General features: G+C 35.5%; 2 protein-coding genes across 2 annotated transcripts; one reads left to right on the top strand and one right to left on the bottom strand.

The window, feature by feature from the left end:
• Positions 1 to 9,119: 9,119 nt before the first annotated feature.
• Positions 9,120 to 10,316, bottom strand: LOC127801555 (uncharacterized). Its single transcript, XM_052336794.1, has 2 exons — positions 9,387 to 10,316; positions 9,120 to 9,293 (listed from the first exon to the last, which is right to left on the bottom strand). The coding sequence occupies exons 1-2, from the start codon at positions 10,314 to 10,316 to the stop codon at positions 9,120 to 9,122; spliced, it is 1,104 nt and encodes a 367-aa protein (XP_052192754.1).
• Positions 10,317 to 13,531: 3,215 nt separating this feature from the next.
• LOC127801887 (COP9 signalosome complex subunit 8) lies at positions 13,532 to 16,676 on the top strand. The gene is made up of 5 exons (XM_052337391.1): positions 13,532 to 13,703; positions 13,783 to 13,862; positions 13,994 to 14,175; positions 15,521 to 15,628; positions 16,330 to 16,676. Exons 1-5 carry the CDS (start codon positions 13,620 to 13,622, stop codon positions 16,467 to 16,469), a joined length of 594 nt encoding a protein of 197 aa, XP_052193351.1. The 5' UTR covers positions 13,532 to 13,619; the 3' UTR covers positions 16,470 to 16,676.
• The last annotated feature ends 70 nt before the right edge of the window (positions 16,677 to 16,746 follow it).

The raw sequence follows: 16,746 nt of genomic DNA, 5'->3' as shown, positions 1-16,746 counted from the left end.
TGCATTTAGCAAGACTTTTATTTCAAATGAAAACATAAAATTATTCTTATACTTTATTAAAAAAAAAAAGTCAAAATTCTAAAACCCTCTTGCATTTCACTTTGACCCTTTGCCCTTAATAGGATATTTTGAAATTTTGAGTGCCTCACGACCTTTTAGTAAAATATAAAAATATTTTTATGACTTCATTCGACGAATTTTGAAAGAGCTCAATGCGTATGAGTTACTTAAATTATTAAAAAAGTAACTTTTAATCCCTTGATTAAAATTTTATTATATTTCAATCTTTAAACATTTATTTTCGTTTCTTTTAGTCTTTCGGTTAATTGAAAATTAACGATTGAATTAACAGTGATACGTAAGACAAAATCTTTATTGTTCATTAGATTAATTTTTTTAACCGACTCTATATGTATTAAACTTTTTGAAAATAAAAAATATTATTTAATTATGATATTAAATTTTGTAATATTTATGTATTATATTTTAAGATTAATATACACGACACCTAATTAATAATTAAAAAATATGACTATCTTAACTTTATCTTATATTAATATAAATATATAATATGTGAATACTAAAATTGTTGTTTTCTTCGTGGCGAAGTAAAGGCAATGTAGGAAGAAAAGCAAGGGGAAATGGAGACAAAGGCTGACAATTATTCATGTGCCCTTTCTCTCCCCCCACTTCCTTTTATTATTATTTGTTTAATGCCATAAAAAATAGAGAGTTTTGTTGTGAAATTTTATATTTTGTGTCACACATTCACATATGATTGGTGAAAATATAATTAATATTAATGAATAGTTATATTACATGATATTTTTTTGATATATTTTATCTAAATAAATTTAAATTTTGATGAGGTTATGCTTATTTATATTATGATAAAATCTTACATATTATGAGATTATGATGCACAAAAATGTCTTAGAGGCACTGTTTCGTCATTTTCTAATTTTTTTCGTTTTCAAAACGTTAAAAAATGTATTTTTGGGCCTTTTTACAATTTTAAATATATTTTGGGATTGTTTCGTAATACTAGAAAAATATTAAAAATAAATTTTCATTCACAAAGAGGTTAGAGATGAAACTTTTTAAATTTATTATTTATTTTTAAAAGTAAATAATTTTTTAAATTTATTGTTTACATTATATTTGATTTTTTTAATTTATTATTTATTTTTAATTTGTAAGCCATGATTCATGGAAGATAGAACTTATGTTTATGTTTATTCGAATATATTATGAAATTTATATTTATTTTTTGATTGAATAACTATTTTTTATAATTATTTATATTAAAAATTATATTTATAAAAATGCTCCTATATTTTTTTATTTATGTGTTTTCGTTTCTTAGTTTTTTAAAAAATGTTGTTTTCGTATTTTTATTTTATATCGTATCGATTTCTCATTTCTCTTTTTGTGCAACCTAGGTAGAGGATAGATCAAATCTAATTAGAAGCTAAGTTTTATTTTAAAAACAAAATTAACTCAATTATAAATTGATCACATTTCAAAATTCTAACATGACTCGAACTCCTTCATCTAAGACAAGTTTTATTTCGAGATCGAGCGGCAGAGCCCCACGAGGGAGGGCATTCCAAGTTTTATCTCATCCAATTGATCTCATGAAATTCATATCTAATGTCACATCTCTCATGTATTGTATCTCAAGATATCTCAATATCATTTAAAGTCTAATCTTGCAAGTGTCAATCCTAAGGCTCAATTGTCCAAGGACATTCAATGTTGATTTAAGATGAGTTGTTGCAGCACAATCTACAAATAATTTGACGATAAATTTTTACATTATAATTAATAATATCATCAATAACTTTTTAACTATTGATACTAAATATTATACAAAATATTAAAATTTTCTATATAAATAGAATTTTCGTTAAATAATGGGGACCTTCTAAGGCTATTTGGGAGACCCTTTATGCTCTCTTACACAATCCAATATACATTTTGGGGCTACTATGTTTTTAGGTTAATATCATTTATTTTTACCACTCTCAAGCATTTCTTTTATATAAAGGGGGACATAAATAATGAGCTTGAAAAAATGAATGATGGAATGCTTGGCGATTACGATAGAGATGACGAAGGGATTGTATTATGGCATTAATACATTGGCCTGTTTCTTAAGAGTGAATATAATTGGATCTTCTCTTTTTCAACACAAATCCCCCAAGTTTGTATTAGACTCACATATAGACTCCATGGCTCATAAAGGTTGGCCATGTCATCTATCAGTGTGGAGTCTAAATACTTTTTAGGGTCTTGAGGATGTGAATCATACCTCTATCAGTATAGAAACTCGAGGAATGTTGTAATATCAGAGAATTTGCAAATGGCTCAAGAGTAATTTATTTGGGGTGAAAATGAAAATTTTAAAACATTAGGGTTATAATGTAATTTTTGGTACAATTATAAGTGACCGAATTGACTGAAGGGAGTGCCCTGGAGCCAAGATGTCTAATAAAAATGATATGGTATTAACGAACATTTTGAGGTATGATTTATGGCATTGGAAGAAATTGAATTAGAAACGATTTTCTGAACATTTAAAATACAACTATTATTTAGACTGAAAAATCAAATTGTCGTATGAGACTTTCAGGAAGTCAACAAAATCCCAAGGAGATTTATATTTAGTATGTAGAACAACATTTCCGTGGTTTCAGGAAGAAACAAAAGGGTTTACGGTCAAAACGTAGATTCGGGTCTAAGTGTAATTTCTTAATTTTACCTGAAAAATGTCAAAATAGCATCTTTTCGAAATCTTCGAAGATGCAACGGAAAGTATAGAACTTGTAGGCCGTAATGGCACTATTGGGAAGCTCAGAGGTTTTAAGGAAATGATCAAAAATGCAAAATGGAAAGAGGTTGGGGTTAAAGTGCAATTTTACAAAATTGCACAAAAGGAAAATTTGCCATAGCCAACCAAGCTTCCACCACCACCTCCTATCACCGAATTCGGTGGCGAAAGACTGTAGGAAAGTAGCCTAAGATGTTCTTGGGTTGAGCATAGGCCGACATTGGCCATGAGAGTGACCAATTTTGCATGATTTTCGGTTGTTTTTTGGCCAAAATTTTTAGGCTTTGAATCCGTGTTTGGTGGCTTTTTTGGACTAATTTGGGGCAGGTAGAAGTCTCAGTGAGGTTGGATTAACTAGCCATGAGCATTTGAAGGCTCGAAATCGCCTATAAATAGAGGTTTTTGGAGATGGCCGAGAGAAGACAAAAATTAAACTCTCAGATCTGAGAGTTCGAGGAAAAATTGAGGGAAACAGATAAGAGGCTTTTGTTCCCCATGTCAATATGATCATTTCTGAATAATTTGAGCAATTTTCGTTGAGAGATGAAAGAGATATGAAGTTTCGTCGAAAAAATGGGCTTCGTCGAAAAATCGAGTTGAGTAGTCAAAAAATGGCTTCAATCGACCGATTTGAAACTATAATCCTGTAAAGGATGAAGAAAGTAAGGTGTCAGTTCAAATGGGAGAAAAAATGGAGTTCGGATAAAGGACTAAAAGAGATATCGTGAAAAAAACCAGGTCAGATTGAAACTCGCAAGAAGTTGGAGGTTTAAGATGACCAGCGCGTGTAATACACGCGCCAGCTGCAGGTGCGCGTGGGCAGCGCGTGCGAGCGCGCGAATGGTCTGGAAATTTTGGAAAAAAATCTCTAAATTTCTAAAATATTGTGATCTAGAGGATTGTGCAAAAAGTTTTGGTTTTGGCATTTCCAGTTTCTCGATTTTCGCAACGACTAGCCTTATTTTGCGTGCAAACGAAGGTTCAGGGTAAGTTCTGAATTTTTTTCAAAGTTCATAGAATATTATGAATTGTTGTGGAAAAAGATTTGAGAAATTAGTTAAGAAAGTATTTATTTGAAATTTTAGAGAGGAAACTGGAAGAAAAATAAAGAAAGATATGAAGAAATTGAAGTATTGATATATTTTGTGAATAAATATAATTTATAAGATTGTTGTTATCGAGATTAAGTGATTTGTGCAATTTTTGAGGATTTGGCACAAAAATCGAGGTCGAGCATGCAAATCGAGACAATACGCATTTTTTGAGATATTCTGAACTTTGTGCTAAAGTTGAGTGATTCTTCCCAAAAGCTCTTATATGATATAATTGCTTATATTATGCATGATATTCATGAAAGTTATGATCATTTTATCATATTTGTTCATATATTATTGCCTGGAAAGTCATAATTTTTACGTGGCACAATATTATTGGCATATTGATACTCATGCATGGGATTGGGATGTTGCCCTGATAATATAGCCGTAATTCTCCAAGGGCAATTAATGGAACAACGTTAGGATTATCTTGAAAGTAGGTCGGGATTCTGCCCAGGGTTTCGTGCCAGGTTGGTGGGCCATGAAAGTTACACTAAGGTATATGATTGTTCATGTTATTGTATCATGTATCATATTTCTAGATCCTTACTAAAAGATTAATCTTTTCATTGGGTTATGCTCTTGAAACATTCAAACGTTCCAGATAAGACTTGCAGCTTAGGCAAGGAAGTGATTGAGAAATGACGACACGTGATGACGTGTCTGATGGACTTGGCAGGATGATCTTGATATTTGCTTCTTCAGGAAGACTCAAATATGTCTTTAGTTATGTTCCATTGAGCATTAATCTTGTTAAATGTAAGTATGGCTCAATATATACTTGAGGTATTTAGTTACTATCTCTTGATGATGAGTCTCCATGTATTTATATATTTGAAGATGTAATGGTATGGATTCTTATGTTATGATTAAAGTGAATTCAGTTATGTACCATATCAAGTTTTTGATTATTGCTTCCGCATTTATGATGATTACCTGTCTTAGCCTATCGATTCCTATTTTGATATGTTGAGAAGATATAACAGAATTGTCGGAGAGTGATTTATATTGACTTTATATTGAATATATATATATATATATTTCTCAAAATTCCTAAATTATTTAACACTTAGAAAATCAAGGCATTACAAATGTAGCCTTGGGGTGTAAAAATCACGTTCCTAATTTGTACCCCTCAAGAGCAAAGAGATAAAAGTGTTGTATTAGAGTAGAAAAGTTACCAAAGGGCATGGTAAATTAAATTATAATCTAGTTTGATTAGTTAGTAGTTACAATAACTACCTTCATCCATGTTAAATATTTAGGGAAATTCTATTGGGAACCCGTCGAATTACTCAATATAACCCGTTGAACTGAATTTTTATTTTTACTCTTTACAACCACAAGAATTACTATTTATAACCCATAAATTTCCAAATATGCCCTCATAGCCACACCATTTCTCACATTTCTCAAACAAACCTTAGCAATCTTCGGCCATTATTTTGCGAGGAAGAAGAAATCGGACTGAAATTAGGTACGCTTTTAATGTTTAATTTCTTCAATAATCGCACATGGCGGCATCACCATCGGCCGCGATGGCAGCCACCATGGCCGCCATCATCACCACGGACCTTCGCACCGCGAGGTGCGGGGGTTTTAGAAACCCCATTCCCCCACCTTGGCGACGACGATGGCAGCCACCATGGCCGCCATCGTCAGCCGCGGACCTCTGCACCGCGAGGTGTGGGGGTTTCAGAAACCCCCCTCCCCCACCCCAGTGACGACGATGGTAGCCACCATGGCCGCCTTCATCAGCCGCGATGGTGCCACCATCGCGACTGACGAAGGCGGCCATGGTGGCTGCCATCGTCACCGTTGGGTGGGAGAGGGGGGTTTCTGAAACCCCCGCACCGCGAGGTGCGGGGGTCCGAACCCGTTCCGGGTTCTCGAACCCGCAATTCCGGGTTGGAGAAAACGGAACCAGATTTATTAATTAATCTATTTATTTATTTTTTTTAGTTTTGTGCCATTTGAATTTTTTTTTAAAATATCATTGATTTCATATTAGTCTCACATGTTATTTTTTATATTAATTATAATTTTACACTTCACCTTGCTAATAAATCTAATTATTATTAATTTTATTATAAACAATTTTATTTGTCATCATGCATTAGACATTTAATATAACATTCTTATATGAATTAAATTAATTTTGTAATAGATTATTATTATTTTAAAAATAACTAATATGGTACATTCATTTATAGGTATGACACGTACTCGAGTAGGAGAAGTACAGGGAGCTCGTCAGCGTCTGACAGCTTCCACGAGGAGGAGGAGGGTAGAGGGTCATGATGGTCATTCTGTAGCTGATACATCTATCTCAGAGGCGCACATTTCTGAGCAACCAGGTACTTTGGACTCATCACCTCCTAGTGCTCCGGAGCAGCCACCTACTAGTGCTCCAGAGCAGCCATCTACTAGTGCTCTGGACGATATTACTGAACTATTTTTGGGAGGCCCTGAAGATCCATCCATTTTAAAGAGTTTTAAAAATCATGTTGCTGTTAGCATATGGGCTGGAGAGGTAAGCGATTATGAAAATAATTTTACATTTAAAATAATTATTATAATGTTAGTAATTATTTTATTATTTTTATGTAATAGGAAAGAGGTGTATTAAAGTGCAATAGCCATGGACAAAGAATTCCTGATTGGCCATTGGCAAATCAGCAACATATTTATGATATTGTTGTAAGATCTCAGTTGGCACCTTTGATAGAATTCACGTATCAATTTGTAAATCCTACAGTTGTGTCAGCCTTTTCAAAGAGATGGCAACCTGAGACTAACACATTTCATCTACCATTTGGTGAGATGACACTCACGCTAGATGATGTTGCTACTATTTTGAAGATACCAGTTGTTGGCAGCCCTGTATCAGTCCCTCATTTGACAGGTAATGAAGCTCAGAATTTACTTTGTCGTTTACTTGGGGTCTCAGTAGTAGAAGCAACAGGCCAGATAGCTGAGACTCGGGGACCGTATGTGAAATTAGATTGGCTGAGAAGAACATTTATGAACATACCAAATTCAGCTCCGGATGAAGAGATGTACAATGTTAGTAGGGCGTATTTGTTATTTTTATTAGGTTGTACATTATTTGTGGATAAGAGTGGTAGCATGATTTCGATTTCCTATCTTGCATTGCTGGAAGACTTGAGTATATCTGGTACGTATGCATGGGGGGCTGCTTGTTTGGCATATTTATATAGGCAGCTGGGTATCGCGAGTAGAAGAGATGTCAAGGGAATCTGTGGATATTTAACATTATTTGAGGTAATAATTTAAATTTTATTATTCTGTGCATATTTTTACTATGTCTTTCCATATATCTTAACAATTATTTACATTAAATGTATACAGGCTTGGATATACGAACATTTTCCATTGACTAGAAGTAAACATAATTTATCATATACTGACGAGTTGCCTAGGGCTCATCGCTAGCTTCCTATTCGTGAGTATGATTCTTTGCAATCTTTGCGAGAGCGACTTGATGACTTAATTGAAAATCAGGTATTCTGTTCACACATTATATTTTGCAACTTAATATTGCTCATCATTGAAATTCTGAAACATGTGCAGGTCATATGGACACCATAGAGGAGGCATCGTACACAACACCCACTGCATGAGATTGCGTTCTTCTCCGGATGTCTTAAGTGTGGAGGCGTGATTGAGCCATATCATCCGGAGAGAGTTCTGCAACAATTTGGGCATATACAAAATATACCTCCACCTCCATTATCTCCTATTGAAGCCAAGTGGGGTAAAGCTATGGCAACATATAAGGTAATTTATGATTTTATCAATGATAGTTGGTCTCTTTAGGATTTTCACTTATTGCCAGCACACTGCCGGGGTGGACTTGCCCTAGTGCCATGGGAGTGCAGTGAAGACTACTTGGCATGGTATCATCGCATTACACATCGAGTCATACAAAATCGTACAAATAGATCCGGGTTTGACAAAGGTGATCGAGATAGAGTGACTTTTGCTGATGTGGTAAGATTAATTTTGTAATTGTAATTTTTTAAAATATATTATGTTTAATTTTTTATATTTAAAATAATTGTGTCTTGTAGCGCATCATGGCATCACTGTCTTCTTAGGCAAGTCATATTAGGTGGATCCACTCAAGATGTAGATGCGTGGAGACGGGCATGTCTTCAGGTATATGATATTTTGACTATTCGTACTGGGTTTTCTTCTACTAGGTCTCATGCATATACAGTATTTCGAGAAGTGCCTTCTAGTATGGTATGAACACCGATGGTGGTTACATCACATCAGGCAGTAATTATAAATCCACCACCTACGAGTTCAGATCCACATTATCCAGCCCCAGGCCCCCCTCGAGAGACAAGAAAAAGGACTGATAGAGATTTTTTTTTTTTTTTTTGTAATATGAGACTATTTGTATTTGCTATAGTGAGTAGAGTCTTATCTATTTGACTACTTCTGATGAGGTTCGGATATGTCGCTAAGATATAAATGTTACTATCACCTTTTCTATTTGGATTTAATTTTCTTAGTTTATTTAAAAATTATTTCCATAACTCGAATAGCTAACTATGTTATCTTAAAAAGTAATTTTATTGTTACTAACAAAATTTATTTTAAATACTTATATGTGATATAAGTGATCTATAAAACAAGATATTATAAGCTTATTTATATCAAACTCCTTTATATCATAAACTTTAATTATGGGTCAATTAAATCAAATATATCTTGTGTGAAATAGGTTTGTGAATAGAAAATATATAAAACAAGATATTAGTGCAATATAATTCACAAAATAAAATGCAAAAATATACATAAAGTATAGAAAGACTCAGATATGGACAACAAATCACCACTTAAGTAACTCCAAAAATAAGACCACTAAGCCCAACGAAACCCAGCCCTGAATCGCCCAACTGTCCTCCTCTCTCGGCCAAAAGGATGGCTATCATACGTAATGGGTTGGGCTTCTCCATCTCTTGAGCAAATGGGCTTATGCCCATTTCTCCTCTAAAGAGATAGTAAATGGGTTTATGGACTTCAAATTAGGCTGCCAATAAGTGGTGATATGAGTTAATGTTTCAATCACGGGCTGAAGCCTATGAAAATTAAACTTGCCCGAAAAATCATCATCGCCTTAAGCCTTATTTAGAAACACAATCTAAGAATAAGAATCATGTGTCAGATAAGTCAAAAACTTCCTGTGTTGCCACATCTTGACCTACTAGAGACAAAAATGCTTGAATTCTGGATATGTATGGCGTTTCCCAATCACGTGTATTATCACATCGAAATCTGTACCAATTCAGTGCGACGAGAGGAATTGGTGACCTTGGCTTAAGGAATACCTGATAAATGACATATGCAACAAAAATTATTGTTAAAACAAACATATGAAATCCACAATATAAACAAATAAATACCAAAATAAGTAAGAATACCTGCACAAAATGACAATCATTCACAAATCCTATAGTAATCATCCTGTGCTGTACTACTGGAGGAGGGATTGATCTGAGTGGAAGATATGTAAGACACTGGATCCGTGACAAATGCACCAATACGACATTGTATTTTGAAGCAACTAAATGGCCCATGTCAGGTAAAGTCATCCAATGCTCGCACGGTGTAATGTTATCAAACCAATACAATATATGTAGTAACTCATCCACACGCATTTCTGATCCATATAATTGCGTATACATCGCACGGAAAAATTGCAACTCTCCTATCAGACTAAAATGAATATCTCTCCAATTGTGCTCACTTATACCAAGTAACCCTGCTCTCGCGCGAAATCCACAATGTCCATCTGATTCTACATTGACAATACTATGCAAGAACGGTTGTATTTGTGGTGGGACACAATCATCATACCCCTTGAGTCGGTTGGTGTTTCTCTTGGATATCCATGTTGTTAGGGATCTACTATCTTGACTAGATTGAACTATTTCAAATAAGGACGGATCACGTTTGGTGGATGTATCAATCTGAATTTTCTTCTTCGATGTTGGCTTACCCTTCGTCCTAACTTTCATGGTTGGTGGTTGTAGTGAAGTTGTGTTTGGATGAACTATTTCTCTCAACTTTTGCTTTAATACTTGCTTCATTGGCTCTGGTTCTGAATAAAACATTTTATATATACTCTCTATTTCTGGCTCAATCGTTACCTGTGATGACACACCATCATAAGCTGACTGCACTACCTGCAACCTTGTCCAATGAGGATGCACAGTTGACAAAGGAATTGGCCGTCCTTGTACCATGAACTCTACAATTTCATGTGCACAAGGTAAACCATATGTACTTTTAATCACACATCCACATGAAACTTTGTCTATCCCAATTTTATGAGCAAGTTGTGACTGCATTAGTACCATATTTAATGCACTTCTCGATATAACACATCGCAATTCTCTAAAAATTGCTGGCTTGAAGTTATGTTGCACCAACATTAAACTTTTTTCAAATGACCCCTTAATCTCTACATGTTGTAACTCATAAGACTGTTGATAATTATCCATGATAACTCTAAGTCACCTTGAGAAGATCCAAGATGTCTCTTCAACTTTGCATGTGCACTCTCAGCCCTGTTCGTAGTAACGTTGCCAAAGTGCATTATTTTATTTGTCCATGCTGCAACAAATTTTTCCTTATAATCATTCAACCATGTCTTTCTCAGATAATTAAGTGCGCCCTCATATGCATAGTACTCAAGTGTTAACTCATACAGACGACGTTCATATTCATCCTCAGTCGAGCAAAAACAACCAGGTTCCAACTTAACATAAATTTCTCCCATGTCTTCTTTCTATCAAATAATTTCTTACATTTGGCGAGCACATTTTTTGATATATGCCACCTACACAATAAGGTGCTCGTGGTTGGAAACATTTTTTGTATTGCATTCATTAATCCCAATTCTCTATCAGTTACAATTACTCTTGGATATGTATTGTGAGTTATTAGACTCTTTATTTTCTCCATTGTCCATGTGTAATTATCCTCATATTCATGATCCATAAATGCGAAAGCAATAGAAAAAGTTAGCTTAGTTGATGTCACACCAACGATCTCTATCAGTGGATACTTATATCTATTAGTTTTGTATGTACAATCCATTATTAACACATGGAAAAATGTTTTAAATAACTCTATAACCATTGGATGAGCCCAAAATAAGTCTGTGATACAATCTGATAATGTATCACTTCTATGCCACTCCACATAATTACAACCTTTCAATTTTTTCATCAACTGTTGTATTTGTGATCGACCACCTTTATCCATGACTCTATATCTTTGTCGTGCATTATATATAGTTTTGATGGTACTCACATTTTTTTTATCTTCTGCCTTTAACGCCATTAAAATATTTCTTGGCTTCACAAGATTGTTAGACATTGTTATCATAATTTGTTTCTCTTTCTCTGTAAGTCGGCCAGCATATGAATAACCCTCAAGTTGAGCTGCTGGTAAATGATTGTGCAATCCACACACAACTTTCAATATCCAGTGTTCATTTGACAATTTAACACCAAGTAATTCAAATGGACAACCACACTTTTTAGAACCTATCGTCCTACGATTTGTTTCTCCTATTGTCTCATCTCATTTTTTTGATGATTTATACTTTCCACTCCGTTCACAAGCAAGACAAACTCTAGGTTTTCTTCCTATACCCCCAGATTCAGAACCCTTTATAACAATAACCATTCCATTTTCTTTTCCAACTGTCTTAACCCATTCAATCAGTGTTTCCTTATTACTGAAAATCTCATTCATAACAAAAATTTGACTAGCATCAAACGATACGCCATTCTCATTCTCAAAATTCTCTAAATTGTGATGATCAAATCCCTATTATCAAAACAAAAATAAGATACATAAATTAAAAATGGGTTGTGCTTTAACCAAAATATGAATAAAATATATAAATTAAAAATAACAAAATGGAGAATGGAATCGCGGGTCGAGCCATTAAAAAAAAAACCAGGGATCAGTCTCGGGTTCACTACACCGATCGGGAACTGGGTGTGAGTCGGGGAACCCGAGGGTTCCCCGACTCGAAGCTGTGGGGGAACGTTCGGGTTCCCGACTCTCTCGAGTTGGGAACCCCAACTTTCCCCCACAGTTAACAGTCGAGGAACCCGAGGGTTCCTGTCGGCTAAGAGTTGGGGAAGCTCAGCTTCCCCAACTGTAACTCTTCGGGGAACTCGAGCTTCCCTGACGCATTCCAGTCGAGCATACCCAGCTTCCCCGACTGGAATGCGTCGAGGAAGCTGGGTATGCCTGACTGGAATGCGTCGGGGAAGCTCGGGTTCCCCGAAGAGTTACAGTCAGGGGAACCTGGGTATCCCCGACTGTAATGTGTCGAAAGCTCGGGCTGCCATTCATGTAGTGATTTTCAGCATCAGTTAGCCATTCATATAGTGATTCTCAGCATCAGTTAATAGCATGCATCAATCTAAAATACATTATCAGAATATTGACGTGCTGCTCGTGTGATTCATTGTAGTCCACCTGCTCATTATGCACGATCTGGTGCCATCATCTTCTCCATAAAATTTTTCCCATCTCATCAATTTTTGGATATAATCATCCATAGAGAAAAGTTAAAATTAACAGAAACAAGAAGAAGGTAGTCGCTATAAGTGATTAGAATCAGAAACCTTCGCAAATGTTTAGTGAAAGTGATCGGAAATAAGGTTGTGAAGCTTAGAATCAGAAACGTTCGTAAAAATTTAATGAAAGTGATGTGAGACTGGGCTGCGAAGAGTTAAGAAAGTAGTTGGGAGAAAGTAGTTAGGTAAGGGTAATAAAGGCTTTTTAATGAAGGATAGTTGAGGAAATAAAACAACGGGTTATATTGAGTAATTTGGCGGGTTGCTGATAGAATTACTCAAATATTTAATGTATATCATATGATACCATTTGACAATGAAGACCCAAAAGATCACCCGGTAGACTTTTGGAAGTATGGAATTATCTTTCAAAGTATGCTCCGGTAGAGAAATTAATACTCAATATTTTAAAAGAAAGTAAAAGGGCAAAATAATAAATAGACTTATCTACCTTATTCCCCATTGATGTAGTGCTTATATAACTCGATTTAGGATAATTTGTAAAACTAGACTAAACAAGAAACCCAATTCAATATGATTTTTAGTTTGAAAAATTTTAAGAATTGACATTTGCTCTGATTTAATCTAACCCTCATTTTCGATTAAAGATCGAATAAATTACTATATATATTAGTATGTGTGTGTAAATACTTGTAAATACTATTGTATTTACAACAATTTTATAATTAACATACATTAATATTAAAATTATGATCCGTACTATAAACGTGTAACTTAGAAAATAAAAGATTTTGTTTATTTTCAGTCACATTAAAGATTTAAAGTAATAATATTTAATAGTGAAAATATTAGATCTATAAATTTTGTATATCAGAAATTAAATAACATATTTTTTAATTATTGAAGTGCTATATATATATAATTGAGGGAAATAGATCTTCATTTGGGCCCGGCCCGGCCCAGCTGGATCGAGTCGGCCTTTAAACACCAAGCGTGGCCGGCCTGAGAAGAGAGGATCCAATCGGCTGGAGCGGGGGGGGAGAAGGAGGAGTGCCTGACGGCGAGAGAAAATCGCAGCTCGTGGCGTCAATGGATTTCTCAATTCTCAGAGGGGCAATGGCTTCCAAATCCTACGAGAAGATTGCCGACATCTGTGACGACCTTATGCTTCAGGCACTTGCAATCTCTCTCTCTCTCTCTCTACTGATCAATTAACCCTAGCTTGTCCACTCACTGTTTTATCTCTTTCCAGGCTGCGACGCAAGGGATTGGCTTCCACGATGACTGGCCGTACACGATTCACCTTCTAGGGCACATTTACGTTGATGACCTGTGAGTTTGTGTTGTTTGCTTGTTAGCCTCGACAGTTAGGGTTTAGGGAATTCAGCATTTTGAGGTTTTAGCGTGGTCTAGGTTTGGTGCGAGGATTGATGTTTAATTTGTGTTGCTTTGGTATGATGCAGTAACAGCGCCAGGTTTTTGTGGAAATCAATACCCTCGTCGATCAAGGAAAGCCGCCCGGAATTGGTGGCTGCGTGGAAAATGGGTCAGCGGTTGTGGATGCGGGACTATGCAGGCGTGCACGAGGCCGTTCGCGGGTTCAATTGGAGCCCGGATACTTGTGATCTTGTGGCCGCGTTTTCAGGTGAGTGTGCACCACTGTGTGTTGGACACAAGACGCAATTTGATGTTTCTGCTCAGAGTTATCCACTGGCTTAGGACATGAGTAACTAGCTCTTAATGAAGTCGAAAAATAAGGGGAAGCTTGAATTCCACTCGGATGATTACAACACAGACCTCCCGTTAAGGCTAGGAGAGGTGTTCAATGCTCTCTTCTTTTTCTTCTTCTTCTTTTTTTTTTTTTTTTTTTGGGGGGGGGGGGGGGGGGGGTGTTAAGGGAAGATGATGCTTAAGCAAATGCCTTCATCTTAGCTTCTGGTGCTGGAGATTGTTACATATCTGATTATATTGCCAAGTTTAGTAACATCAATTGCTCCAAGTAAAATCAGTTGGAAGCCTATCTAATGGTTCGACTCATTTCAATATGGGGCATTTCTGAGGCTTGATTATTATAGCTTCTACTTTTTATAGGTAGTAGAGTGCGATCTCCTGTTTTCTGGTTTTTTTTTTCCTACATCAACCATGAAATGGATAATACTAAAAGAATGGTTTAGCATTCTTGCGGTGATGTGGAAAGACTTGAGAGCAGGGTGACTCCCCCAAATTAAGGAGTTGGCAATTATTGGAATTTGGAACTGATTGATTTTGTAGTTGCCCCATGTCAGGGTATTAAGGTAGGCAGCAGAAGCAATTGCCTTTTTGGTTTGCATTGTTGTTCAGAGACACTTCTATTTGTTGGATTTTCTTTGACCTGTATGGACTGCAATTTTCCATGGAGTTCACTGCTGTTTCTTGAGATCCGCTCTATATTATATTTAAAAAGTTTATAGATATGACATTCTTAGCTGAGTGTGTTGTTTTGCATTCAATTCCAATTCTTTTATCCATCTAATTGAACTGTGTCCTTTAAGTACCTGCATTAGCTTTGACGGGTGTCATCTATTCTCATTAGATTTGACATTGTCAATTTCAGTTTGGCGTTAGCTCACCAATAGCAATAAAGAAGGAAAAATCTAAGCCAAACTACAGATTGAATATCAGATGAATTTAACAGTTGGCTTTGGAGTTGAAATTGGACAAAATTGTAATTTAGAAAATAAAGAGAAATGGTGAGAATACACTCCATTATTGTACTGGTTGTCTAAAATGGTGAAGCCATCGCCTTATTATTGTTATTATTCGACTTTTTTAAATGAACTATATACAAGTCTTGGAAATAATGGGAGTGGTAGCATATAATAATATTAGGGATAGGGCTTGTAATTTTTCTGTCTTCATTTTTTGTTATCTTTGATTTTATTCGTGTGAGGATCTGAAATGCTTAAGGTTGCTTTTGATATCTTTATCAAGATGTGTTTTACCTTCTGCAGAACTTTATACCAAAAAGATGTTTGATCTACTGCTGTCTGCTTATTCAACAATAAGCATTCAAGATACAGCTCTTTTTTTGGGAATAAATGAGGATGATGCTACAAAGTGTAAGCTTCTAGTTCTTGCATTTGGCTTCTGATGCTTGTATGAATCAGAATTATTTATTTATTTATCTATGGCTCACACCATCTCTATGCATAAGATACACTACACTGTAATAAGTTGAGATAATTAATGTGGTAAAAGTAGTTTGTTGTTCAACTTGCTTGTTGGACCAATCTATTTCTACCATTATATTTGGTGTGGTAGAAATAATCTAACTTGTCGCTTTTCCATTGGGGATAAAGTGTATGCTAAGCTTTTAGTGTAGGTTTTGTTTCTTTTGAATCAGAAGTGGGCTTTTTATGCATCATATTGGATATTTATGTTCGTGTTCCATACTTCCAATAGGAAAGAAAAGCTTATTTTTCTGTTGACATTCAGTGGAGCATGTTCATGCATCATATTGGATATTATGTTGTAAGTCTAGTGTTTCCTTGGAACGGGGATGCATATTCTTCGAAATCACGTGGTTAGAAAACGCTCATTCTAATCAGATGGCCGTTTGTTTTTCATTCCTTGCACATTTGCTTGAAAAACTCTCTGGCTAATGTAATTTGCCTTTCATGTCCAAAATTAGATTAAGGAAATCATACAGTTTTGTACAAATTGATCGTTTGAAAATACATAGACGCTTCTGTAGCCTACGGAAAGAAACTTTTGTTCAATGCTAATGGACATCATTTTTATTTTGACCGGTGCGTTGCAGATGCACTGCAACAGGGTTGGACCGTGGACCCAGATTCCAAAATGCTAACCGTGAAGAAGCAGCCTATCGTGAAAGAGCAGAAATTGGATCCTAGCAAGTTGCAGCGCCTTACGGAATACGTATTCCACCTTGAGCATTAGTGGGATATTTTGAAGAACCCTTATGCATCTTTTGTTGGATCACCGGCGCCACTGGTAAAAAGCATTGAAGGATTTTGAGGGTCCAGTTGTACTCAAAATCCTTATTGATCTTTAAGTTCCGTTGTGTTCTTTTTGTATTATAAGCACCAGATTGTGCCCAACACTTCTGCTGTTGATAAAGCATTCGCCCTAAAGATGCTTTGGCGATGTGGGAAAGGTAGCCAGATGGGTGGAAATCTACTTGCTACTTGGGAGGAAAAAAACGCTTATACGAGTT

Source organism: Diospyros lotus, chromosome 5, assembly GCF_014633365.1.
Source record: "Diospyros lotus cultivar Yz01 chromosome 5, ASM1463336v1, whole genome shotgun sequence".
In the NCBI taxonomy this organism is placed as follows: domain Eukaryota; kingdom Viridiplantae; phylum Streptophyta; class Magnoliopsida; order Ericales; family Ebenaceae; genus Diospyros; species Diospyros lotus.
Note: the sequence above shows the minus strand (reverse complement) of the source record. Positions and strands in the feature narration are given on the sequence as shown.

Coding starts and splice junctions, on each gene's coding strand:
- LOC127801555 (XM_052336794.1), bottom strand. CDS start 10,316: ATGCAGTCACAACTTGCTCATAAAATTGGGATAGACAAAGTTTCATGT. Junction 9,294..9,386: donor ATGATTGTCATTTTGTGCAG/GTATTCTTACTT, acceptor GTCATTTATCAG/GTATTCCTTAAGCCAAGGTC.
- LOC127801887 (XM_052337391.1), top strand. CDS start 13,620: ATGGATTTCTCAATTCTCAGAGGGGCAATGGCTTCCAAATCCTACGAG. Junction 14,176..15,520: donor TCTTGTGGCCGCGTTTTCAG/GTGAGTGTGCAC, acceptor TACCTTCTGCAG/AACTTTATACCAAAAAGATG. Junction 15,629..16,329: donor TGAGGATGATGCTACAAAGT/GTAAGCTTCTAG, acceptor GGTGCGTTGCAG/ATGCACTGCAACAGGGTTGG.